The sequence below is a fragment of the Lepidochelys olivacea genome (genome assembly GCF_965140295.1).
Source record: "Lepidochelys olivacea isolate rLepOli2 genome assembly, chromosome: 23".
In the NCBI taxonomy this organism is placed as follows: Eukaryota; Metazoa; Chordata; order Testudines; family Cheloniidae; genus Lepidochelys; species Lepidochelys olivacea.
This window is the reverse complement of record NC_140433.1, coordinates 13082702-13109529: the sequence shown is the minus strand read 5'-3', so window position 1 is coordinate 13109529 and position 26828 is coordinate 13082702. Positions and strand designations below refer to the sequence as shown.

Genomic DNA, 26828 nt, shown 5'->3' with positions numbered 1-26828 from the left:
GACTTCTGGGTTCTATTCCCAGCTCTGGGAGTGGATAAATAGCTCACCCCTGTGCCTCAGTTTCCCCTTTTCCTGAACCGTGGTTTATGTTTTGTAAGTGCCAGGAGCCAAGCCGGGCCCCGCCTGCTCCTCTAGGCAGGCCTGGACTTGGCCCCCCGCCCCGGGGGGGGGGGAAAGTGATGCAATTTCCAGCCTGCGTATGTGATGTAAATCATCACGGGACGGGGAAGTAAGTCTAATCTGTGCTTAGCTGCGAGAGGTCGCCCCTCGCATTGATTCCCAGCTCTTGCAAGCAGAGCAGGAAACCCCCTGAGCCCCCCCGAAATCCGCCACCGGGCCCCACCGCGCTGGGGGACCATGGGGCCCACGACGCTGTTGTGGCTGGTGGTTCTGGGTTGCTCAGGCGTGACCAGGGGTAAGCACCAGCCCTGCCAGACCTGCGGGAGGGGGGAAGGTGCAGCCCCCAGTGGATGTGGGGTCTCCGTCAAAGAGGATGCTGGGTGGAGTCCTAGGGAGCCAGGACGCCTGGGTTCTATTCCCGGCTCTGGGGGGAGTGGGGTCTAGTGGTTACAGCGGGGGTGGGGTGGGGTCCAGGACGCCTGGGTTCTATCCCCGGCTCTGGGGGGAGTGGGGTCTAGTGGTTAGAGCGGGTGTGGGGTGGGGTCCAGGACGCCGGGATTCTATCCCCGGCTCTGGGGGGAGTGGGGTCTAGTGGTTACAGCGGGGGTGGGGTGGGGTCCAGGATGCCTGGGTTCTATCCCCGGCTCTGGGGGGAGTGGGGTCTAGTGGTTAGAGCGGGTGTGGGGTGGGGTCCAGGACGCCGGGATTCTATCCCCGGCTCTGGGGGGAGTGGGGTCTAGTGGTTACAGCGGGGGTGGGGTGGGGTCCAGGACGCCTGGGTTCTATCCCCGGCTCTGGGGGGAGTGGGGTCTAGTGGTTAGAGCGGGGGTGGGGTGGGGTCCAGGACGCCGGGGTTCTATCCCCGGCTCTGGGAGGGGAGTGGGGTCTAGCGGGTAGAGGGCGGGGGGGGCTGGGAGCCAGGACTCCTGGGTTCCATCCCCAGCTCTGGAGCAGGTGGGTGGGGCCGGGCCTGTGGGATGTCAGGGTCATGATCAGTTCAAGTCTGAACATGTCCCAGGGCCTTGCCTGTAGCTGGCAGCCGGCTTGTGCACTGCTCAGCCTCAGCCCCTTGCAGCCAGCTGGGTGCGCCACCCCAGACCTGGGTGCAGCGCCCCCCTTCCTGCTGCGGGACTTGCAACCTGCCCCTCTGCAGCCCCGTCTCTGCTCCCCGTAACTCCTTCCCCCGCCCCCACCCCAGAGTGCGTGGGAGGAACTATCACCGACCCCCACCCTGGGGGCTGAAGGAGCCTCTGGGGAATGGGATCCGGGGCCTTTCTGGCTCCCACCCGGCCCCAGGGCAGGGACTGGCTGGCTCAGGGGGGCAGGGAATGGGGCATGGGGCCTGTCCCCTCTAGGGGGTGCCGGCTCCCACCCGGCCCCAGGGCAGGGACTGGCTGGCTCAGGGGGGCAGGGAATGGGGCACGGGGCCTGTCCCCTCTAGGGGGCGCCGGCTCCCACCTGGCCCCAGGGCAGGGACTGGCTGGCTCAGGGGGGCAGGGAATGGGGCACGGGGCCTGTCCCCTCTAGGGGGCGCCGGCTCCCACCTGGCCCCAGGGCAGGGACTGGCTGGCTCAGGGGGGCAGGGAATGGGGCACGGGGCCTGTCCCCTCTAGGGGGTGCCAGCTCCCACCTGGCCCCAGGGCAGGGACTGGCTGGCTCGGGGTGCATGTATTTCGGGGAGCTCTCCCTCCCTGCCCCTGTTCTGGGGTGCCCAGGGCTCAGCCTGGCAGAGGAAAGTGATTCATTCTGCAACACCTCATGCAAATCCTGCGGGCGGTTTGAAAGTGCAGCTCGGAGCAGAGCCCCAGAGCTGAGCCCTGGGCCCCGGGCGTGTCTGTGTCACGGAAACACACATGAGGGGCCTCGGATTAGACGGGCAGTGTCCCACCCTGCACCCAGCCAACCCACAGCTGCTCGGCTGCTTCTCCCCCCTTCCCCGGCCTCGGCACCCGGATGTCGGGCCAGGGCCCTGCAGAGCTAGGCACCCACGTGCGCCCACTCGCACGTCCGCACACTCAACAGGGGAGCCCAGGGCTGGGCGAACAGAGGGCTGCGGGTAGGGAGTGAGGGGCACCGACAGGGCTGGTGAGGGGGTCAGAGCTGGGCTGGCAGGGGTCTGCGGGTCGGGAGTGAGGGGCACTGGCAGAGCTGGGAGGGACACTCTGCGCAGCCTCCTCCCCCCGGCTTTTGCACACATTCTCTCTTGTGCACAAGGTTTTGCTCGGGCCTGGTGCATGCTCCCACCCCCTCCCACCGCTTGCCCTGTGACCGTGCACGCAGCCAATGAAATGCCAGCTGAACGGGGGGGGGGGGTGTGATGAAGCAGGACTGTTCTTAATGTTTCCTCTGAATAGTGTGGGGGTGCCTCAGTTTCCCCTATGCAGTTCTTAAGTATCTAGGGGGTGGGGTAAGGGTGTATGATCATTGCAGAGCCCTAGAGGGCAGGTGTGTGCAGGGGGCTGGACACAGAGAATGGCCGACACCCTGTTTCCTGGCAACTGATGGCCTGGGCCCTTCCCCACTGCAAGGTGAGAGCTAAAGGGTTGGAGAACAAAGGAATCAGGTAACAAAGCCCAGAGGAGGAGGGGCTGGAGGGAGTTTCAGATTGGGGCTGCCTGGGATATGGAGTGAAGGGCAGACGGGGTTGTCTGGCTCACTGCCCCCCAAAGTGGACCCAGCTGAGGGGTCCTGTTCTCTGCACCTACAAGCTCTGTGTTAGACCATGTTCCTGTCGTCTAATAAACCTCTGTTTTACTGGCTGGCTGAGAATCACGACTGACTGCGGAGTTGGGGGGCAGGACCCTCTGGCTTCCCCAGGACCCCGCCTGGGCGGACTCGCTGGGGGAAGCGCATGGGGAGGCAGAGGATGCTGAATGCTCCGAGGTCAGAGCCAGGAAGGTGGAGCCGGGTGAGCTGTGTGTCCTGAAGACAGGCTGCTCACAGAAAGGAGACTTCCCCAGAGTCCTGCCTGGCTTCATGGGGAGCAGGTCCAGAGCATCGCCCGGGGACTCCGTGACAACTGGTGGCAGCGGTGGGATGTACTGCACCCCGCGGATGGCGCTTCCTGCAGTAAGTGACTGGGGAGCAGTAAAACGAAGGGGGATTGACGAGGACCAGGCGTGCTGAAGGCTCAGAGAGGAGCGGTTTCAGGGAGCGGTTAACCCCTGGGAGTGTGTGACCAGCGAGAAGGACTGTGCAGTAATGGGGTCCCCCTGGGGACTGCGGTGAGCAGTCTCAGGGGCGGAGGAGCCTGCAGCTTGGCCCTGGGACAGAGAAGGACTTTTGCAGTAACAGGGTCCCCCGGGGTATTGCAGCGAGCGGTCCCAGGGGCGGAGGAGTCTGCCGCTCGACCCTGGCAAAGAGGTGGTGACCTCGAGAAGGGCTGGCACACGAGGGGTTCTACCTGGAAACTGTGGGGAGCTGAGACACCCAGGCCTGTGAGTCCACAACAACTTGGGAAGAGCGGAGTGACGGCCTGTCACCGTCTCCTTAAGAAGGACATTGTAACCCTGTGCAGAAAGAGAGGGTTGAGCGTTGGAAAGTTCACCAAAGCACAGTTAATCGTGCAGCTGGAGGAGGATGACCGCTCTAAGGAGCAGATTCCTGACCCCAAATGGGGCTATCGCAGGATCTGGGAGCAGCTGGAGTGGGAGCCAGGCACCCCCAAGACTCCTGTCCCTGACCAGACGAGGGTCTTCACGATTGGGTTCCCCATCGGGGGATCGGAGACGGACGGGATTGGACCTGAGTCCGAGAGAGCAAGAGGACTGTGAGAGACAGCGAGAGCCCGAGAAAGAGCTGCAGAAGCAGCAGCAGCATGAACTGGCGGTGGGGGAGCGGAGAGGCCTAGGGGACCTCCCCGGGGTGAGTGGGGATAGACCCCGGGGGGCCAGTTCCGCAGGGAACCTCGAGACTAAATTGCTGCCCCTGGTTAAGGAGGGGGGGATGTGGATGCCACCTCACTGCCTTTGAGCAGGCTGGAGATTTGAACCAGGGGGACCCTGCGGAAAAGCCCCGGTGTCTAGCTCCCTTGCTGGGTCCCAAGGCCATCGACTCCATCAGCCAGATGGGTGGGGAGGTGGACAGGCTCCCACTCCTGACGCCAACCTATATGTCTGTGTGGGAGTCTCCTGGGGCCAGGCCCCTCGGACCCCCAGTGGGAGCAGAAGGTGATGGTCAGTGGGGAGACATTCCTGGGGTGGTGAGATCCTGGGACAGAGAGAACTGGTGTCAGGCCCCGGGTGGTGCAGCCTCAGAGGCTGAGGGGCTGGGTGAGCTGGGTGAGGGTCCCAGGGATGAAGCCCCTCGCCCTGCGTATGGCCCAGATCCCTGTGCAGACCCAGGAGGGGTGGGGCTGGCTGGTTGTTGGGGTGCTCCAGGACACCAGCTGTGAGACCCTGTTGTGGGGTGACTGTGTCTCTTTGGGACAGGATCCAGGCCCTGCTCCTGTAACAGCCGAGGGTTTGAATTTGAATCCAGGGAACCAATTGGGGGACTGGGAAATGGTCGGTGAAAATGCAGATGACCTGGCTGGCAGCAGGGAGGAGCTGCTAGGCTCAGGCTACCTGCCTGCCTGTAACCAGACCCCTGGGGCTCCCCGCCCCCCTTGTACACCAGAGAGGGGGCTCAGGCTGGCTCTGATGCAGTGAGGAAAGCAGCGAGCTCGCTGCCTACCCCCACTGGGACAGCAAGGGCAGCGCTGAGCACAGAGGGAGCTGAGACCCCAGCTGAGTGGGGGGAGACACAGGCAGGGCAGGGGATCTGTGGGGAGTGGCAAGGTGCTCGGTAAGGAAAGTCTGGATGAGCCTAGGCAGCCTTGTGAGCTGATGGCTGTGTCTAGTCAGCAGGGTGGGAAGGCGAGGAGAGTGGAAGATGAGTGTCCCTGGACCATACCTGACCTGTTAGCTGGGTGGAGAATTGGGACAGTGAAGGAAACGTGCCTGTGTCTGTCAGGGGTATTGACTTGCCTATGGAGGGAGCTACCCTGATCTCCAAGCAGTTGTCTGCGACCAGCCTTGTGTGCTGGGACAAGGGGAATGAGATCCCAAGCTCGGTGTCTGGTAAAGAAGAAAGTGTGTCCGGCTCTTCTTGGTCTGTGGAGCAGACAGAAGGGGCCTTTCAGCCTGTGATGGTCGAGGGTCGTGCAGTTGTCTCAGAGCTGGTTCTGGATTCAGCTAAAGCCCAGGAAGGGAAGGGTCCTAAGTTTGTGTCTGCTTCGGAGAATGGCCCTGTAACTAGGTCGCATCCAGTTAGGGTCTATGTAAAACCCCAGAGACCAGATAATTCAGGTGCTTGTATTTTGCCTGTTGCTAATGTGTTGTTGGAAAGGGTGCAGCAACTCTGTCTGATCAGGGTGAGATCCTAGCAAGGGCACAAAGAGAGCATGAAGGTGATGTGATTGTGTTACCTACTGAGGGTGTGGAAACCTGTAGCAAGAAGGAAAAGATTCCTGAACTTGTGTGTGGCAAAGGGAAGGAGAATGCTTCTGACATTTTATCTAAAAGTCTGTAAATTTGCCTGAAGGGGGATTGTGTAGGAATCCGCCGGATGGGCCAGAGGTAATTCTGGATGTAAGGGAGACCCAGAAAGAGTCTGTTGTTGCTCAGGAAAGTGTCCCTCTAGAGGAAGCCCTAGGTGAAGAGGGTAAGAGCAGAATTTCTGGGGGGGGGGGGGGTGAATTGTTGCATAGAAAAGCCCTAGGGAAAGGAATCCTCATGGAGTCTTTGCAAGCAGTTTACTGCAACTGAAGGGTGTGAAAGTGATTTAATCAAGAAAGTTTCAGTTCCTAACAGCCAGAAATTTTCTGTTGTGAATGGATCCACTGACTTTCCTGTTGAAAGATCCAGTGTGGATAGCTTTGAGAAGGTCTCAGATGGAGTGAAAGCAGTTAAGAAAGTTAAACAGTCCTATAACCAGGTGGCTGTGTTTGGCCAGCTTGTTGGGGAGAAAACCCTATCCCAGTTTGACCCCCTGGGGTTTTGGGGTGGCCAAAGGGCACGGGCCACATAAACCTTCCCACATGTGGCCTGCGAGCGCTATCGACCACCCCCGACCTAAGGGAGGGCGTGAAACTGGAAGGGCCTAGTGTAACTCCTACCAAGGAATGGGAGAGGTGCTGGGGCATCCATGGGAACGTTGGTGGCTTCGAACTTCCCCAGGTCACTGGCTAAAGTGACCCTGCTCAGTTCGATCTCGAAGGAGGGAGAGATGTGACGAGTGGGACTGTTCTTAATGTTTCCTCTGAATAGTGTGGGGGTGCCTCAGTTTCCCCTATGCAGTTTTTAAGTATCTAGGGGGTGGGGTAAGGGTGTATGATCTTTGCAGAGCCCTAGAGGGCAGGTGTGTGCAGGGGTCTGGACACAGAGAATGGCCGACACCCTGTTTCTTGGCAACTGATGGCCTGGGCCCTTCCCCACTGCAAGGTGAGAGCTAAAGGGTTGGAGAACAAAGGAATCAGGTGACCTCCTGGCCCTGGGAAAGGAACAAAGCCCAGAGGAGGAGGGGCTGGAGGGAATTTCAGTTTGGGGCTGGCTGGGGACATGGAGTGAAGGGCAGACGTGGTTGTCTGGCTCACTGCCCCCCCAAAATGGACCCAGCTGAGGGGTCCTGTTCTCTGCACCCACAAGCTCTGTGTTAGACCATGTCCCTGTGGTCTAATAAACCTTCTCTTTTACTGGCTGGCTGAGAGTCACGTCCGACTGCGAAGTTGGGGGGCAGGACCCTCTGGCTTCCCCAGGACCCCGCCTGGGTGGACTCGCTGGGGGAAGCGCACGGAGGGGCAGAGGAGGCTGAATGCTCCGAGGTCAGACCCAGGAAGGTGGAGCCGGGTGAGCTGTGTGTCCTGCAGACAGGCTGCTCCCAGAGAGGAGACTTCCCCAGAGTCCTGCCTGGCTTCATGGGGAGCAGGTCCAGAGCATCGCCCGGGGAGTCATCAGGAGAGATGCCCATTGGCTGCTCGTCCCTGGGGGCGCCCTGGCCTGCTTTCTTACCCCTTTCCCTGCTGCATGATCGCTTTTGAGGGCCCCCCCACGACGCCTGGGCTTCTTCGCCCTTGCAGTGGCTACGGTCCAGGAGGAGACGCGCAGCTACCCATGCGAGGCCGGCGCTCCCTCGCACCGGATCGACCTCCCGCCGGACGCCGGGGAAGGAGACAGGAAGATGCAATGGGTGTATGGGGTGAGCTTTTCCGGAGCACGAAGCTGATGAGCCGCGGCCTCTCTGGGGTGTGGCAGGGGTGGGTTATACGGGAACCCTTCACCCGGTGCTGAGATGCAGCTGTCTCTGGGGTGGAGCATGGGGCAGCAGCATCTAACATGGGACAAAAGAGTGTCTGTGTTTGTGTGTCTCTGTGTGTGTGTGTCCCTGCTGCCCCCTACTGGATGGATCCAGAACTGCCCAGCTGTGTGTCAGAGCCCCCCAGACCTCAACCAGAGGAGAGCGATTCCCCGTTGACTCCAGGGAGAGGTCATGAACGGCAGCCCATTGTCCACGGGGACGTGGCCACGACATGTAGAGGGAGGCAGGTCCCTGATCACTGACTGGGTCCATCTCTGCCCCCCCAGAACACGACGATCGCCACCTACCCGCCCAGCCAGCATCTCCCCTCCGTGCTGGACGTGGGCGAATGGGGAATCTCTGTGACAAGCTGCATGAATCTCACCCTGCTTGTGTTCGACGCAACGGTGAGGGGGATGGGGGGCAGCAGATAGAAAATGGGGAAGCTGTAGTGGGTTAGAGCTGGGAGTCAGGACTCCTGGGTTCGCTCCCTGGCTCTGGGAGGGGAATGGGGACTAGTGTTTAGAGTGGGGGGGGGCTAGGAGCCAGGACTCCTGGGTTCGCTCCCTGGCTCTGGGAGGGGAGTGTGGACAAGTGGTGGTGGGGGGGGGGGGCGCTAGGAGCCAGAACTCCTGGGTTCTCTCCCTGGCTCTGGGAGGGGAGTGGGGACTAGTGGTTAGAGCGGGCGGGGATGTCAATCCTGATTATATTCTCCTTGTTCCCCAGGGTAAGGAGAGAAGGACGCACTACACAGGTGAGCCTCACTTGGTTTAGCTCTTTGAATTTGTCCCAGTGGTTCCTGGTTGTTTCCTCCCCCTGTAGCCCAGCGCCCCCCTGGGGAATTGGGGCCAGCCCGGGAGAGAGCGCCCCCTGCTGAATGACCGGAGGATTGACCCTGTCCAAATGGGGCCTCTCTCACACGCTTGCTTTTCACCTACAGCTAGTCCTGGGAACCTCCTGGTCAGGAACCAGAGTGACGGGCAGCGCTCTGACCCCAGCAGCGCCTGGAGACAACCCCCCGGCAACTCAGGTAGGTGGCTCAGAGCAGCAGCTGACTCAGCTCGGAGCCCAGAGCCAGTGGGGGCTAGTGGTGAGCGCAGGGGGGGCTGGGAGCCAGGACTCCTGGGTTCTCTCCCCGGCTCGGGGAGGGGAAGAGGGCGAGAGCAGTAATGTTTTCCTCTCCCATGGTGTCTTTATGTTGCAGGTGGATTCGGGGCAACCCTCCTGATTTCTCTGCTGACCCGTTATCTCCTCTCCTAGCTGAGTCTGCAGAACAGAACTCAGCCCCACCGGTGCCCCTCACCCCCGACCCACAGCCCCCTGCCAGCCCAGCCCCCGGCTTCCCCCCTCCCACAGCCCCACCAGTGCCCCTCACCCCCGACCCACAGCCCCCTGCAAGCCCAGCCCCCGGCTTCCTCCCTCCCACAGCTCCACCGGTGCCCCTCACCGCTCACCCACAGCCCCCTGCTAGCCCAGCCCCAGGCTTCCCCCCTCCCACAGCTCCACCGGTGCCCCTCACCCCCAACCCACAGCCCCCTGCAAGCCCAGCCCCCAACTTCCCCCCTCCCCCAGCTCCACTGGTGCCCCACACCCCTGACCCGCAGCCCCCTGCTAGCCCAGCCCCCAGCTTCCCCCCTCCCCCAGCTCCACCAGTGCCCCACACCCCCGACCCGCAGCCCCCTGCTAGCCCAGCCCTGCCCGCCCCCACGTCCCCAGCTGTGCTGATTGTCTGAGTGATGGTGCAGAGCCCAGGACAGCTGGACCGAGCCCGAGCCCGAGCCCTGACCCCCGGGCCTGTGGGGACGCAGCCAAAGATGCCGCAGGGGTTTTGGGTCGATGGCCTGCCTGGAATGGTTGAGGGGAGGGGGGAAATGTTCACATGTTTTAGGCGTGTTCTAAGCATGTTGGCATGTCTCAGGGATGTTCTGAACCCACCCTTTCCTCTCTCCCTTCCCCCAGCTCTGGGCCCCGGCCCAGTGAAGGTGCCGGGACGTGGAGCATCGCCCCCCCACCCCTCCGGCATGACACCTGCGCACCCTTGTCCCTGCCACGTGGTGCCCTCGTGTGGCAGCAGAGGGTACTGCAGGCTGCAGGTGGCACAAGGGCAGCAGCCCCTCAACCCTTTGGGGCTCAATCTCATTCCCCCCTCTCTCCCCATGCAGTGTGGAGGCTGCAGATGGGGGTCTATATACCCCCCTGCCCCGGCACAGAACCCAGGCATCCGGGCGGCCTTTTCCCTGCTGAGCTACCACTGCCTGAGCAGGCAGATGGCTGGGCCCAGAGCCAGTAATTAGCATTTCACGGCAACATGGAATTAACCTGCAGAACTCCCTGCCACTGGATGGGGCTGGGTCAAAAAGCTGGAGATTTGAAGGGAGGGTCAGACACACGTATGTTTCATTAATAGAGGAGCCGAGTGGTCCTGTGGATAGGCCATGGGGCTGGGAGCCAGGACTCCTGGGTTCTGTCCCTGACTCTGGGAGGGGAGTGGGGTCTAATGGTTAGGGCAGGGCAGGGATGGGAGCCAGGACTCCACTCAACCTGCTGTGTGACTCTGTGGCCCACCCTGAGTCCCTGCAGCCCCTTAGACAGAATTTTAATATTATTTTATATCCATTTTAATTCATATATTAAAAGAGTTTAAAACCCTGGTCCGCCGGGGGAGGGGGGCAGAAGGGGGCGGCCTGTCCCCCACCCCACATCACAGATGTACTAGCAGCAGCAGGAGGTGACCCCCCACCCCAAACTTGTGGGTCTGAAGCACCAGCAGCTGCATCTGGTGATGTCCGCATGGGAGCAGCCCAACCCTCACTTACCACAGGGGGGCGACGCCCCCACACTATGCTAGACCTGGCTCCATTGCCCTGTGATGCACTGGAGTGCCATGAGGGGGGACCAGCTGGAGGGGCGTGGATGCCCCCTGCTGGACACCCTCGGCACTGCCTGTTGTGTGTCATTGGCCCTGCACTGCCAGGAGCAGGCGGGGATCCTCCAGGAGGTTCTTTAGCAGCAGAGGGGGAGTTGTGGGTTCTAGTCCCACTGGAAGTTCAGCGTGAAAGTGAGTATAAACAGCCCCGATGCCCCACCTCAGGGGTGGACGCATCTCAGTGTCAGGCGAGGGGGTCCCTGTATACCTAGTCCCCAAAGGCAGCTGCGTCTCAGCCCCCAGCACTGTGGAGGCCCAGGTTAATGAATTAATTAATAATGAATAATAATTATGACTAATGATAGGGTTGCCCCGTGATCTTGGATCCAGGCGTGACCCTGATACCCTGGTATTTTGGGGCCGGCATTGAGCCATCCCTGGGCGAGGTGGGGTCTGCTCTGCCCTTCCTGGCTGGGCCACAGATTTCCTGTGTTGCCTTGGGAAAGTCGCTTCATAGCCCCGTGTCTCAGTTTTCCCCTCTGTATAATGGGGAGAATCGTCCGTCCGTGAGCTCCCCAGGCGGGGACTGTCTCTCACTGGGGGGCGGTCAGCGCAGGATGGGGGCCCGCTCTCGGTCAAGCGAGGGGTGGGGGGGGTCAGTGCACACCTGGCATGATCTCATGGGGGGGTGCTGACCTCATTTTGGGGTGTCTGTGCAACACCCAGCGGAACAGGGCCCCCCCCAAACCCGGTTACAAACCCTACCCCTGTGTTGGATCGCCAGTAAGTCTCGCTGGCCAGCCCGGGGGCCCATCGCATCTGGTAGCCCGTCTCTGGCAGTGTCAAGGGGCGGCCCCCTCAGGGGCGGCCACCCACACCTCGTGGCGGATGAGGGGGTAACCTGCCCTGGGGGGGAGGGGGGGAGTTTGTTCCTCTCTCTCATGACTTACAGCTGCCTCGCAGCTCCGATGGGTGGAACTCGGGAGGTGTTCGGGGCCCATATAAATAGCTCAGCGTCTGTATCGTGCCCCGCAAAAGGGGGTCCCGCTCCGTGGCTGGGGTCTCCCGGGCGCTATGGCAACACGTGGATACTCGTAATAAATGCCGGCTCCTCGCTGGAATCCTGCTAAGCTCTGGCACCTCGGCTATATCATGTGGCGGTGAGTTCCGCAGGCCAGGCGCATGCCACGCCCCAGTGACTCCGCTTGAAACCTGCCGCCTTCTGAGTTCCTGGAATGCCGCCCCTCTCCTCCTGTTGGTGGGAAGGGTAAATAAGGATTAACCGGGGCACCTCTGAGCCCCCTCCCCCCACAGCGATGTAGTTCACCCTTTCTCGGCCAGCGCTTCGCAAGCATTGTCTTCGCCTGCACATGACTTTGTGGCTGCATAATACGGTGCCGTTGCAACGCTCATCTGTGGTGCTCATAATAAAATGGCCGGATGCTTGAAACCAAACCAAGTCGCTGGATTGCATTGACACTGTATTTTGGCAGGGGTTCCCATGGGCTCTTGGTTGTGCACTCTGGTCTGTTATTGTAGGGTCTCTCAGAGCACTGGACTTGCTCCCAGACCGATTTGTTATTGTAGGGTCTCTCAGAGACACTGGACTTGCTCCCAGACCGATTTGTTATTGTAGGGTCTCTCAGAGACACTGGACTTGCTCCCAGACCGATTTGTTATTGTAGGATCACTCAGAGACACTGGACTTGCTCCCAGACCGATTTGTTATTGTAGGGTCACTCAGAGACACTGGACTTGCTCCCAGACCGATTTGTTATTGTAGGGTCTCTCAGAGACACTGGACTTGCTCCCAGACCGATTTGTTATTGTAGGGTCTCTCAGAGACACTGGACTTGCTCCCAGACCGATTTGTTATTGTAGGGTCACTCAGAGACACTGGACTTGCTCCCAGACCGATTTGTTATTGTAGGGTCTCTCAGAGACACTGGACTTGCTCCCAGACCGATTTGTTATTGTAGGGTCACTCAGAAGCACGGGAGTTGCTCACAGTTTGGTTTGTTATTGTAGGGTCTTTCAGGAGCCTAGGTTTGTGTACAGAATGGTTTCTTATTGCGGGGGGTTTGGAGCTTTTGGGTTGTTATTGTAGGGTCTCCCACGGGCTGCTTTGTTATTGCAGGTTCTCTTGGGAGCAAGGGATTGTACAGACTGTTTTGTCATTGTAGGGTCTCTTGGAGACAGGGGGATACACACATGCCGGTTTGTTATTGTAGGGTCCCCCCAGCCATCTCCTAGCAGCCTGTCCAGATCCACTCCCTGGGAAGATGTATGGGCATGGGGAGGGGGCTGTATGGGTGTGGGGGGGGCTCTATGGGTGTGGGGCTGTGGGTTCACAAGGAAGCCGGACTCTAATTCAGCCCACCCCCCCCCCAGACTAAAACTACAACTCCTATGAGCCCCCACTCTGCAAGGGGGGGAAATTAACCCCCGCCCCCTCCCCTTAGGAAATGGGGCGCAGGGAGGAGAAGGGGGAAGCTGCCCACCCAGGTGGCTGCCAATCCCCCATCTGCCCACAGGAGGGAGACAGCCGCCTGCTGACCGCAGGGCTCCGGGCACAACCCAGGGCAGAGACTTAGGGCCTTGCACTGCCTGGGTCTCGGGAGCAGGTTTGGGCCACCCCGGGCCCCCTGCAGAGCTGCAGGCCTGGCTCCGGCGGGAGTCAAAGCGTGAGGGTCAGAGAAAGAGAGAAAAAGAGAGGGGAGCGTTTATTGGCCCCAGTATTCCCCCATGCTCCACCCCAGAGGGGGCCGCATCTCAGCGCCGGGCGAGGGGTCCCCGGATACCCAGCCCCCGCGCCCCACCCCAGAGGGGGCCGCATCTCAGTGCCGGGCGAGGGGTCCCCGGATACCCAGCCCCCGCGCCCCACCCCAGAGGGGGCCGCATCTCAGTGCCGGGCGAGGGGTCCCCGGATACCCAGCCCCCGCATCACACCCCAGAGGGGGCCGCATCTCAGTGCCGGGCTAGGGGTCCCCGGATACCCAGCCCCCGCACCCCACCCCAGAGGGGGCTGCATCTCAGCGCTGGGCGAGGGGTCCCTGGATACCCAGCCCCCGCGCCCCACCCCAGAGGGGGCCGCATCTCAGTGCTGGGCGAGGGGTCCCCGGATACCCAGCCGCCGCGCCCCACCCCAGAGGGGGCCGCATCTCAGTGCCGGGCGAGGGGTCCCTGGATACCCAGCCCCCACGCCCCACCCCAGAAGCCTCTCGGCGCCAGGCAGGGCGTGGGCCGCGATTCATCGATCCGAGGAGTGAGCGGGGCCTGGGACGTTTAGCCGACGCAGGATGCAGCCCGTCCCCTGGGAGCACTTTCCATCCATTGATTCGCCTTTTGCTCTCAGCCGGGCAGCCAGAGCAGCAGAGAGCGAAAGAAAGAAAGAAAGAAAGAAAGAAAGAAAGAAAGAAAGAAAGAAAGAAAGAAAGAAAGAAAGAAAGAAAGAAAGATAAATTGGGGATAGGAAAAGAACAAAAAAAGAGCTAGGGATGGAAAGAAAGAAGTGATAAAGGTTGGAAGGGAAGGAGGAATTTATTTTCTTTCTTTCTTTCTTTCTTTCTTTCTTTCTTTCTTTCTTTCTTTCTTTCTTTCTTCTGACACATTCACTCACTCTAGCGACCCTACAACCAGATTCCAGATGCAGACTGGCAGCTGGCGTGGCCAATCCTGCTCAAGCTGGGGGTGGGACTTGGCAGCTTCCCTCTCTTCCCCCCCCCACCCAGCCGCACCCTTCCACCCCCCAGCTTAGCGAGCTCATCCCAGGGCCGGGCCAGGGGCCAAGTGTCTGCAACTCCCACGTGTGTGGGGGGGGGTGGGGGGCGGGGGGAGGAACGAGTGAGTGTGACACAGCGATAGAGAGCAAGACCCAGCCAGACCATCCGACTTCAACAAGAAGAAGGGAGCGAGAAAGTCTCTGGAAGGAGTGAGAGAAAAGCAAGGAAAGGGGAAAGGGGGGGAAGGAGGGAGAGCAAGAAAGAAGGGAAGGGATCAGCACCAGCGGAGAGATGAAGGGAAGTCTGATCTCGGACAGGTGAGGGGATCCTGGCTGGGGAGCCTGTGGTAGAGACAGGGGCACTGGGGCTGGTTCCACTCCATCGGGTGTCCTGACCCCCCGTGCCCCTGCCAGGTCCATCGCTGCCCCAGGGCGTGGGGCAGGATCGGAGCCGTCCCCACTGGGGATGACAAGGAGACCACCAGGGACCAGGCAGGTATAAATGCCCAAGAGAGATGGACACAGGGGTGTGTGGGGATGGATGGATGGCTAGAGGGAGCGGTGTGGGGGGATGGATGGATGAGGTCTGGGGGAAGGATGGATGGGGAACTAGAAGGAGTTTGTGGGGAGGGTGGATGGATGTATGGATGAGGTATGTGGGGGTGGATGGAGAGGTGTGGGGGATGGATGGACGGATGAGGTGTGTGGAGGATGGATGGATGGATGGTTGAGGTGTGTGGGGGATGATGGATAGATGGATGGATAGATGGATGGATGAGGTGTGGCAGATGGATGGATGGAGAGCTAGAGGGTTGTGTGGGGGTGGATGGATATGGGAGATGTGGGGGATGGATGGATGGATGGACAGATGAGGTGTGGAGGGGGACGGATGGATCAGGTCTGGGGGATGGATGTATGGATGGAGAGGTAGAAGATGTGTGGGGAGGGTGGATGGATCTATGGATGAGGTGTGTGGGGACGGATGGATATGGGAGATGTGGGGGGATGGATGGACTATAGGTTTTTGATGGGAGGAAGGTTTTATAGCTAGCTCGACAGAGGAGTATGGGGCTTGATGGATGAGGGGTGGATGGGGATAGATGGATGGGGATGGATGGAGATAGATGGATGGGGGTGGATAGGGATAGATGGATGAGGGGTGTGTGGGGATAGATGGATGAGGGTGGATGGGGATAGATGGATGAGGGGTGTGTGGGGATAGATGGATGAGGGTGGATGTGGATAGATGGATGAGGGGTGTGTGGGGATAGATGGATGAGGGGTGGATGGGGATAGATGGATGAGGGGTGTGTGGGGATAGATGGATGAGGGTGGATGGGGATAGATGGATGAGGGGTGTGTAGGGATAGATGGATGAGGGGTGGATGGAGATAGATGGATGGCTGAGGTGGGGGGTGGGGGTGTGGATGGACAATGGGGGAGCAGGGATTGGGAGCCAATGAGGGTGGGGGGGGAGAGGGATCCACTGGGCAGGCTGGGGGTTGGGGGCCAATGGGAGGGATCCCCGTGGGGAGAAGGGAACAGGAGGCCAATGGGGTGCCAGCAGGGGGGCAGGGGAAGGGGATACAACCACCAATTTAGTGTGGCCACCAACGTGCTGCTGCCCCCAGCCTCAAGATGGGGCAGGGGCCTGGGGCCTCCCTCCCGTGACGCGACCCCCCACTGCGCCGGGCAGGGCCTCCTAGATCCGGCAGGGACCGGCCTGGTTTCGCTAAATGTCCTTCAGCCGGCAGCTCAAGGACAGAGCCTGGAGGCCGCTCCCGGCACTGCCCCGCCCCCGCCCCTCCGCGGCAGTTCTGGGGGGGCGCTGGCTGAATGAGAGGGGCGGGGGGGGCTGTGAGGGGGTGCTGCAGTGCCAGTTGCTCCTTGCCCAGCCCCTCACAGTCCCAGCAGCCACCACATGTGGGGCAGGGAAAGGCTCCCCCCAGCTCAGACCAGCAGAGACTCTGTGGGGTTCTCGTTTGCTGTGGGGCGCGGGGCACTTGCCCGGCTTATCTGGGGACTGCTCACGTAACCAATTCCCCAGCACTGCGGGGGTTATGGGGCCTGGCGGGGCGGGGGGGGGTCAGCCCCACTGGCAGGGATCCCAGGCTAGAAGGGTCCCTGGGAGGCGGAGTACCAGGGTGGATGGGCCAATGGGGCTGATCCCAGGGGGCCAGGAGAGGGGGTGGGGTACCAGGTAGATGGGCCCGTGAGGCTGGTGCTCGCCATGCCCAGCCCCCCTCCTGTTCTCCCACACCAGGGTCCCCCCTCCCCACGCCAGAGGCTCTGGGCACCCCACCTTCCTCAGCCATGCCAGCGTAAGTGCTCCCCTCTTGCTCACCCATCAGATCTGGGCTGGCCAGGGGGAGGTGCCCTGCCCTGGTCACTCGGGGCGGCTGATCAGAGCCGTTGCTTCAGGCCACAAGCTCCTGCAGTGGGTGGGGGGACATAGACTGGCCCCTGCTCCATCCCTCCTGCCCTCCCCCCACCTATGGGGCGCTCAGCCCTGGCCTGGGAGCTGGGGGGGTGGGGGATGATGGGCCCAGGGAGAAAGTTTAGCCAGATTAAACTCGATGTGGGGGCCAAGGAGGGGACCGGCTGCCTCAGAGGGGTGGGGAATGGGACAGGGGGGACCCCATGGAAAAAGGGGTAAACAGTGAGGTGGCAAAATTTGCAGATGATACAAAACTACTGAAGAGAGTTAAGTCGCAGGCGGACGGCGAAGAGCTACAAAGGGATCTCCCGAAACTGGGTGACTGGGCAACAAACCAGCAGATGAAATTCCATGTTGATCAATGCAAAGTAATGCTCGTTGGAAAGCTTAATTCCAACTATGCATATAAAAATGATGGGGTCTAAATTACCTGTTACCCCTCAAGAAAGGTTTCAGAGTAGCAGCCGTGTTAGTCTGTATCCACAAAAAGAAAAGGACTTTTGGCACCTTACAGACGAACAAATTTATTTGAGCATGAGCTTTCATGAGCTACAGCCCACTTCAGCGGCTGCATCTGTATCAGCAAAAAGAACGAGGAGTACTTCTGGCATCTTACAGACTAACATTTATTTGGGCATAAACTTTCGTGGGCTAGAACCCACTTCATCAGATGCATAGAATGGAACATATAGTCAGAAGATAGATATATACACACAGAGAACATGAAAAGGTGGAGTAAGAGGCTAATTAATTAAGAGAAGCTATTATCAGCAGGAGAAAAAAACGTTTGTAGTGATAATCAAGATGGCCCATTTAGACAGTTGACAAGAAGGTGTGAGGACACTTAACATGGGGAAATAGAGTCAATATGTGTAATGACCCAGCCACTCCCAGTCTCTATTCAAACCCAAGTTAATGGGCTCTCGTTTGCATATTAATTCAAGCTCAGCAGTTTCTCTTTGGAGTCTGTTTTTGAAGCTTTTCTGTTGCAAAATTGCCACCTTTAAGTCTGTTACTGAGTGGCCAGGGAGGTTGAAGTGTTCTCCGACTGGTTTTTGAATGTTATGATTCCTGATGTCAGATGTGTGTCCATTTATTCCTTTGCATAGAGACTGTCCAGTTTGACCAATGCACATGGCAGAGGGGCATTGCTGGCACATGATGGCCTATATCACATTGGTAGATGTGCAGGTGAAAGAGCCCCTGATGGCGTGGCTGATGTGCTTAGGTCCTATGATGGTGTTACGTGAATAAATATGTGGACAGAGCTGGCATCGGGCTTTGTTGAAAGGCTAGGTTCCTGGGTTAGTGTTTTTGTTGTGTGGTGTCTGGTTGCTGGTGAGTATTTGCTTCAGGTTGGGGGGCTGCCTGTAAGCGAGGACTGGCCTGTCCCCCAAGATCTGTGAGAGTGATGGGTCATCCTTCAGGATAGGTTGTAAATCTTTGATGATGCGCTGGAGAGGTTTTAGTTGGGGGCTGAAGGTGACGGCTAGTGGCGTTCTGTTATTTTTTTTGTTGGGCCTGTCCTGTAGTAGGTGACTTCTGGGAACTCTTCTGGCTCTGTCAATCTGTTTTTTTCACTTCAGCAGGTGGGTATTGTAGTTTTAAGAACGCTTGATAGAGATCTTGTAGGTGTTTGTCTCTGTCTGAGAGGTTGGAGCAAATGCAGTTGTATCGTAGAGCTTGGCTGTAGACAATGGATCATGTGGTGTGTCCTGGATGGAAGCTGGAGGCATGTAGGTAGGCATAGCGGTCAGTAGGTTTTCGGTACAGGGTGGTGTTTACGTGACCATTGCTTATTAGCACAGAAGTGTCCAGGAAGTGGATCTCTTGTGTGGACTGGTCCAGGCTGAGGTCGATGGTGGGATGGAAATTGTTGAAATCATGGTGGAATTCCTCAAGGGCTTCTTTTCCATGGGTCCAGATGATGGAGTCATTGTGGAGAGTTCTCTGAAATCATCCACTCAATGTGCAGCAGCTGTCAAAGAAGTGAACAGAGTGTTGGGAATCATCAAGAAAGGGCTAGATGATAAGACAGAAAATCTCATATCGTCTCTATGTAAATCCATGGTACGCCCACACCTTGAATACTGCGTACAGATGTGGTCGCCCCATCTCAAAAAAGATATTTTGGAATTGGAAAAGGTTCAGAGAAGGGCAACAAAAATGATAAGGGGTCTGGAATGGCTTTCAAATGAGGAGAGATTAATAAGACTGGGACTTTTCAGCTTGGAAATGAGACGACTAAGGGGGGATATGATTGAGGTCTATAAAATCACGACGGATGTAGAGAAAGTAAATGAGGAAGTGTTATTTACTCCTTCTCGTAACACGAGAACTAGGGGTCACCCAATGAAATGAATAGGCAGCAGGTTTAAAACAAACAAAAGAAAGTATTTCTTAACACAACACACAGTCAACCTGTGGAACTCCTTGCCACAGGATGTTGTGAAGGTCAAGACTGTAACAGGGTTCAATAAAGAGCTAGATAAGTTCATGGAGGATGGGTCCATCAATGGCTATTAGCCAGGCTGGGCAGGGATGGTGTCCCTAGCCTCTGTTTGCCAGAAGCTGGGAATGGGTGACAGGGGATGGATCACTTGATGATTCCCTGTTCTGTTCATTCACTCTGGGGCACCTGGCATTGGCCACTGTCATCAGAAAGGATACTGGGCTAGATGGACCTTTGGTCTGACCCAGTATAGCCGTTCTTATGTTCCCCAATAGGGGGTACCGGCCCCAGGGCAGGGACTGGCTGGCTCAGGGGGCAGGGAATGGGGCATGGGGCCTTTCTCCTCTAGGGGGCACTGACCCCAGGGCAGGGGACTGACTGACTGGGGGAGGGGGCTGGCAGGGGCTGGATCCCTTGCCAGAGATTAGATACTGACTTTGTTGTGAAATGCCACTTACAACCCTCCCCCTCCCCTCTGCTGCGCGAAAGCTAGTGTGGGGGACGGGACGGGGTGGTGGCGGCTGTGGGATCGGGGGAATGGCTCAGGGCAATTCCAGGTCCCTGCTGGGGGGGCGGGGGGTCTCTAGACACGTGTCCGCCCCTCTCCCCTGCCAAATTCTCATTGCAGAGTCATATCCTGGGCCTGACCTCTAGCTTGGGGAGGGGAGTGGGGTTAGGACAGTGGAGGGGGGGTGTGGCTGGGAGCCAGGACACTTCTGGCTCCCTTGCTGTATGGTGTTAGGCAAATCCCTGCCTCAGTTTCCCCTTGTGGAGAATGGGGACGTTATACTGAACCATGTCCCTGCTTAGTGATGGCGATGGTGGGGATAAATTTGCCTTTTGTGGGAAGACACACCCTAGGAAGCCAGACCTGAGCATGGGGTCCTGGGGCGGGGGGTGTCTCTCAAAACCCCTCCCTTTTCTGGGGCCTCTTTCCCTCCACAGCTCTCAGAACCCCCCAGGGACTATTCTGTGCACCCGCAAACTCCTGTTTAAGCCCACCCCACACCTCTCTCCCTGGCTCTGTCTGTTGATTCCCTCTTAGACAAGGGAAGGGGCGGGATACTGGGGTAGATGGGCCCATGGACCAGATTCAGGGGGGCAGGATACCAGGGCAGATGGGCCTGTGTGGCTGATCCAGGGGGGCAGGGATGGGGTGGGATATCGGGATAGATGACCCCGTGGATCTAATCCAGGGGGCACGGAGGGGGCAGGACACTGCGGTAGATGGGCCCAGAGGACTGATCCAGGGGGGCAGCGATGGGGCAGGATACCGGGGTAGATGGGCCCATGGGTCTGGCAGGCAGGATACCGGGATAGATGGGGCTGATCCGGGAGAGCGGGGCACCGTGCCCCATGTCACACCCCTGCCCTGGCCACCTGCCATCCCCCCCCAGAGCCCCACGACCCCCCTCTCCTCAACCCTGCCCCTCCATCTCTCTCTCCCCCGCCCCCTCCAGGCTGGGCAGGACCCCGGGGCCGCCCCGAGCTGCCGTCTCCCGCTAACCGCCCCGCGCCCGCCGAGGCACCGAGCCGGGGCGGGGGGGGCCTCCCGGGCCATGGGGCCGGAGCCCCTGCGGGAGGAGGAGGAGGAGGACGGGGGGCCCCCCCGCCGCAGCCGCTTCGTGAGGAAGGACGGGCACTGCAATGTGGAGTTCGTCAACCTGGGGGAGAGGAGCCAGCGGTACCTGGGCGACCTGTTCACCACCTGCGTGGACGCCCGCTGGCGCTGGCTGGCCCTGCTCTTCTCCCTGGCCTTCGTGCTCTCCTGGCTGCTCTTCGGCCTGGCCTTCTGGCTGGTGGCCGCCCTGCACGGCGACCTGGGCCCCGCGCCCGCCCCGCGCCCGCCCTGCTTCACCCAGGTCACCGGCCTGCTGGGCGCCTTCCTGCTCTCGCTGGAAACCCAGACCTCCATTGGCTACGGCTCGCGCAGCGTGACCGAGGCGTGCCCGGCGGCCGTGCTGGCTGTGGGGCTGCAGTGCGTGGCCGGCTGCCTGCTGGATGCCTTCCTGCTGGGGGCCGTCGTGGCCAAGGTGGCCAGGCCCAAGAAGCGCAACCAGACGCTGCTGTTCAGCCGCTGCGCCGTGGTGGCCCTGCGAGACGGCGAGCTCTGCCTCATGTGGCGCGTGGCCAACCTGCGCCACAGCCACCTGGTGGAGGCCCACGTCCGCGCCCAGCTGCTGCAGGTGGGGGCCGGCGGGCGCGGGGGGGGGCGAGGGCTCGGGGAGGGGAGTGGGGCCTAGTGGTTAGAGCCGGGGGGCGGGGCTGGGAGCCGGGACTCCTGGGTTCTCTCCCCAGCTCTGGGAGGGGAGTGGGGTCTAGTGGTTGGAGCGGGAGGGGGCTGGGAGCCAGGACTCCTGGGTTCTCTCCCCGGCTCTGGGAGGGGAGTGGGGTCTAGTGGTTAGAGCAGGAGGGGGCTGGGAGCCAGGACGCCAGGGTTCTCTCCCCAGCTCTGAGAGGGGAGTGGGGTCTAGTGGTTGGAGCGGGAGGGGGCTGGGAGCCAGGACTCCTGGGTTCTCTCCCCGGCTCTGAGAGGGGAGTGGGGTCTAGTGGTTGGAGTGGTAGGGGGCTGGGAGCCAGGACTCCTGGGTTCTCTCCCCGGCTCTGGGAGAGGAGTGGGGTCAGGGGGCCGAAGCGGGCAGGGATACGGCTCCAGTGGCCGAGGACGGGGAGCTGACAGGGTGGGGGGTGGGTCTCCCCGCTTCCGTCCCATCACTAACCCCCCCGCCCCGTCGCCACCCCGCAGCCCCGCGTGACCCCCGAGGGCGAGTTCCTGCCCCTGGACCAGCGGGACGTGGACGTGGGCTTCGACAGCGGCACCGACCGCCTCTTCCTGGTCTCGCCCCTCACCGTGGTGCACCGGATCGACGACACCAGCCCCTTCTACGGGCTGGGGCCGGCCCAGCTGGCCCGGGCCGACTTCGAGCTGGTGGCCATCCTGGAAGGCATGGTGGAGGCCACAGCCATGACCACGCAGTGCCGCACCTCCTACCTGCCCGGCGAGCTGCTCTGGGGCCACTGCTTCGCCCCCGTCCTGGCCCGTTGCCACCGCGGGCGCTACCAGGTCGACTTCCACCACTTCCACCGCACCTACCCGGTGCCCGGCACCCCCCGCTGCAGCGCCCGGGAGCTGGGGCAGCAGAGCCCCGGCCCCGCCGGCGCCCCCCGCATCTCCTTCTGCTACGTCAACGAGCTGGCCCTGCGCGAGCAGCAGCCGGAGGAGGAGGAGGAGGAGGACGGGGCCACGGGCGGCCACAGGGCCACGGAGATGTGATGGGACGGCCCCTGCGGGGAAGGGGGCTCGTTGGGCGCCGCTCCGTGGGGCTGGATGGGGAGGGGTTGGGGGTTAGTTCCTGGGGGGGAGGCGAGGTTGGGGTTGGGGGTCAGTTCCTGGGGGGGAGGCGAGGTTGGGGGAGTCAGTTTCTGGGTGTTGGAAGGGCTGGGGGGCAGTTCCCTTGGGGGTTGGAGGTTGGCTCCTGGGTGCTATTGGGGGTCAGTTCTTGGTGGGGGGCTGGGAGGCAGTTCCTGGGGGGCTGGGTGTCAGGGGGGTTCAGTTCTTGGGGGGCTGGGGAGGCAGTTCCCGGGGTTGGTTGTTGGGGGGTCCATTCCTAGGGGGCTGGGTGTTGGGGGGCAGTTTCTCGGGGCTGGGTTTTGGGAAGGTCCTGGGGGCCTGGTTGTTGGGCGGGAGGTTGTTCCTGGCGAGCTGGGTTTTGGGGGAGTCAGTTCCTTGGGGTGTGGGAGGGGTCAGTTCCCGGGTGGTGTTTGTTGGGGGGGGTCCGTTCCTGGGGGGCTGGAGGGGCAGACGTTGGGGGCTGGTTGTTGGGGCTGGGATGGAAGGAGCAGCCCCAGCTTGACTGGGCAGATCCTGACTCCGCCTGTCTGTCCGTCCACCTGTCTGTCCCCCCACATGGCCCCAAAGCGACAACTGGTGACACAGAAATAAAGAGGATTTGGAGAGGGAAATTGGCTCCGTCTGATTATTGGGTGGTGAATGGGGTTTGGTGGGTGTCACTGCCCCCCCCGGACCCTCCCCACCCCGTCAGCTAATGCTGCCCCCCGGGGATCCCTCCATCCCATCAGCCAATGCTACCCCCCAGGGACTCCCCAAACCCTGTCATCCAACGCTGCCCCCCTGCATTCCCCTGTCAGCCAACGCTGCCCCCCTGGAAGCCCCACCCCAGGGACCCCCACTCTCCCCAGCCCTGCAGCGGGCGGGCGGGGGCTGTTCAGGTGGTTCCTGGCCAGGACTCAGATGCCCAAAATAACCAGCAGCAGAACCCATTTACTAGAAATAGAGATTCCCGGCGGGGGGGGGGGCGGGGCGGGTGATGGAAAGTTTGGAGAGAGTTGAGGGATGGAGGAGGGATGACAGACAGGATGGAGGGGGGATGGAGAGATGATAGAGGGATGGACGGAGGGATGGAGGGATGATAGAGGGATGATAAAGGGAGGGAGGGAGGAATGATAGAGGGATAATGGACAGAGGGATGGAGGGATGATGGAGGGATGACAGAGGGATGGAGGGATGATGGATGGAGAGAGGTTTGATAGAGGGATGGAGGGAGGGACGCAGGGATGATGGAGAGAGGGAGAGAGGGAAGGAGGGATGATGGAGGGATGCAGGGAGGGCTGATGGAGGGTTTCAGGGAAGCTGGAGGAGGTCTGGGAGCTCAGCTAAAGCTGACAGAGTTTCAATCACTAATCCCGGCCCCCGAGCCGGGGAGAGTGCGCCCTATTAACACCGCCCAGCCTGGCTCCTTCCACCCCCCCCCCGCCGTCCCCCCAGCCCGGGCCAATCCCCCTCCCCCAGCCTGGGCTATCCATGGGGCAGGGTGTGGGGACCTCGGTGCTCAGCACCCACTCCAGCCCCTGCCCGGCGCTGCCGCGGGCATCTCTCTCACACCTTGTCCGGGCGATAAGGGGCAGGCCCAAAATAACCCCTCGAGTGCCCCTAATCTTGGGTCATGGGATGGGGGGAGGGGCGGCACTGTCTGATCGGGCCCACCCCGCAACAAGGGGTGACCCCGGGGAAAGGGGCCCGGTCCAAATCCAGCCCTCCCCCCTCCTGAGCCCGAGGGCAGGAGATCAGAGATGGGGATTAGTGTGTGTGTGGGGGGGGGTGACACGGCCAGCTGTTCCCCCAGCCCCCCCCAGCCCCAGCTGCTAATTCCATCCCTGGGCATCCAGCCTGGTCCTTCCCTCGTCATCAGGGACACGGGGCTTGGCAGGGCGATGGGGGCACAGGCTGCCAGCCAGATGCTGCCAGCTGCCCCTGCCAGTGCCCTTCACTCCCGACCCACAGCCCCCCGCTAGGCCCCCCCAGCTCTGCCGGTGCCCCTCAATCCCACCCACAGCCCCCCGCTAGGCCACCCCTCCAGCTCTGCCGGAGCCCGTCACTGCCGACCCCCAGCCCCCCGCTAGTCCCACCCCCCCAGCCCTGGAGGTGCCCCTCACTCCCGATCCACAGCCCCCCTCTAGGCCAGCCCTTCCCCACCCCAAAGCTCTGCCAGTGGTCCTCCCCGCCCCCCCCCCCCAGCCCCGAGTCATTTCAGACCCCTGGGAGCTCTGCCTCCCCCCACAAAATAGCCATTTCTCAGAATAGCCCAGGGACAGACAGCTGCAGCTGTGGGGGGTTCACCCCCATTTTCCCAGCCCAGGGGGTAGACGGGGCCCCTGGATCTAAGCTAGGTTCCCGGCTGGTCCCCTTGGAGCCCGCAGAGACCCCCGCAAGTGAGATCAGATCGCCCCCTGGTGGCCTCACGGGCACATGGCAGGGCTGTCTATGGGACTGTCCATGGGGGTGTGTCTACGGGGCAGACGGGGTGGAGAAGGGAGGAGGGGGTGGTTATGGGGCTGGCTATGGGGAAGAGGGGGTGGCTATGGGGTGGAGGAGGGAGACTGTGGCTATGGGGGTTTCTATGGGACAGAGAGGGTGGAGGAGGGAGGGGGTGTCTATGGGGCAGAGGGAGTGGCTATGGGGCAGAGGAGGGAGGGGGTGTTATTGGGGGTGTGTCTATGGGTCAGAGATGGGGGTGTCTATGGGGTGGAGGATGGAGGAGGGGGTGGCTATGGGGGTGACTATGGGGGAGGGGATGTCACTGGGGTTTCACTGGGGTGTCTATGGGGCGGGGGGGCAGCTATGGGAGTGTCACTGGGGGTGTCTATCGGGCAGAGGGGGTGTCACTGGCGGTGTCTATGGGGCAGAGGGGCGGCTATGGGGGTGTCACGGGGGGTGTATGGAGCAGAGGGGGAGGAGGTGGGAGGGGGTGTCACTGGGGGTGTCTATGGGGCAGAGGGGGAGGCTGTGGGGGTGTCACTGGGGGTGTCTATGGAGCAGAGGGGGTGTCACTGGGGGTGTCTATGGGGCAGAGGGGCGGCTATGGGGGTGTCACGGGGGGTGTATGGAGCAGAGGGGGAGGAGGTGGGAGGGGGTGTCACTGGGGGTGTCTATGGGGCAGAGGGGTAGGCTATGGGGGTGTCATTGGGGGTGTCTATGGGGCAGAGGGGGTGTCACTGGGAGTGTCACTGGGGGTGTCTATGGGGCAGAGGGGGAGGCTATGGGGGTGTCACTGGGGGTGTCTATGGGGCAGAGGGGCGGCTATGGGGGTGTCACGGGGGTGTATGGAGCAGAGGGGGAGGAGGTGGGAGGGGGTGTCACTGGGGGTGTCTATGGGGCAGAGGGGGTGTCACTGGGGGTGTCTATGGGGCAGAGGGGGAGGCTATGGGGGTGTCACTGGGGGTGTCTATGGGGCAGAGGGGCTTGGGGGTGTCACGGGGGGGTGTATGGAGCAGAGGGGGAGGAGGTGGGAGGGGGTGTCACTGGGGGTATCTATGGGGCAGAGGGGGTGTCACTGGGGGTGTCACTGGGGGTGTCTATGGGGCAGAGGGGGAGGCTATGGGGGTGTCACTGGGGGTGTCTATGGGGCAGAGGGGCGGCTATGGGGGTGTCACGGGGGGTGTTTATGGAGCAGAGGGGGAGGAGGTGGGAGGGGGTGTCACTGGGGGTGTCTATGGGGCAGAGGGGGGCTATGGGGGTGTCACTGGGGGTGTTTGTGGGGGAGGGGGTGTCACTGGGGGTGTCCCTGGGGGTGTCTATGGGGCAGAGGGGGCGACTACGGGGGTGTCACTGGGGGTGTTTGTGGGGGAGGGGGTGTCACTGGGGGTGTCCCTGGGGGTTTCTATGGGGCAGAGGGGGGCTATGGGGGTGTCCCTGGGGGTGTCTATGGGGCAGAGGGGAGTTATGGGGTGTCACGGGGGGGGTCTGTCTCTGTCCGTGTAGCCGGGGGGGCCGGGCCCGGGGGGGCGCAAGGGGGACACCGGGTTGCCCTGGTGACGGGGTCCCTGGATGGTCGGGGGGGCAGGGCTCATGCCACCTGTACGCTGAATATTAATAAGGGATCATTAATATTCACGATACACTGATTAATTATTCATAAAGATAGGCCCTTAGCAACGGCCAAGGCCCCAGTAGGCCCTTAGTAACAGATTGTTCTCTTTCAAATCTGTCATCTGGACACTGTTAGGGGCGGAGGCCAAGGAATGGCTGATTCGATCTTCTGTTGGCTGGCTTGTCTGTCATTTATAGTGATTGACAGCCAAAGTGAGTGAATTATGACTATTCGGACTCCCATTGGCTGCTTGAGCTGTCGATCTAACCAAGGGGGTGAGCCTGTTAGATCTTAGGCATTGATTGGCCGGTCTGAATGTCAATTACTAATAGGGCAGGCTGTTGAACTCGTTGCGGGGTCTCATTGGTCAATCTACATCTCAATCTTGGAAGTGGGGCGGAGTTTAACCAAACCTCTGGAGTCCATTGGTTGTTCTATCTATCATTCTTACAAGCTGACGGGTTCAGACGGGAGTTGCCTCCTCCCATTGGTTGTCCCCAGCGGGCAGGGGTCGGGTTTCTTGGCATTCCGCTCCCCCATTGGTTGGTTCTGGGGAAGGAGGCGGGACG

General features: G+C 60.9%; 2 protein-coding genes across 3 annotated transcripts; both read left to right on the top strand.

Moving 5' to 3' along the window:
* The first annotated feature begins 260 nt into the window (after window positions 1-260).
* On the top strand, window positions 261-8903 carry LOC311511762 (uncharacterized protein). Its single transcript, XM_084612615.1, has 6 exons — window positions 261-415; window positions 7178-7296; window positions 7683-7802; window positions 8122-8149; window positions 8336-8425; window positions 8600-8903. The coding sequence occupies exons 1-6, from the start codon at window positions 358-360 to the stop codon at window positions 8653-8655; spliced, it is 471 nt and encodes a 156-aa protein (XP_084468741.1). The 5' UTR covers window positions 261-357; the 3' UTR covers window positions 8656-8903.
* A 5201-nt stretch (window positions 8904-14104) lies between these two features.
* Window positions 14105-22198, top strand: KCNJ14 (potassium inwardly rectifying channel subfamily J member 14). Of its 2 annotated transcripts, none has more exons than XM_084612580.1 (3): window positions 14105-14300; window positions 20332-21057; window positions 21618-22198. In XM_084612580.1, exons 2-3 carry the CDS (start codon window positions 20431-20433, stop codon window positions 22143-22145), a joined length of 1155 nt encoding a protein of 384 aa, XP_084468706.1. In that variant the 5' UTR covers window positions 14105-14300; window positions 20332-20430; the 3' UTR covers window positions 22146-22198. The 2 variants fall into 2 exon arrangements, with proteins under 2 accessions (XP_084468706.1, XP_084468705.1); XM_084612579.1 differs by lacking the exon at window positions 14105-14300 and adding an exon at window positions 14309-14478.
* The last annotated feature ends 4630 nt before the right edge of the window (window positions 22199-26828 follow it).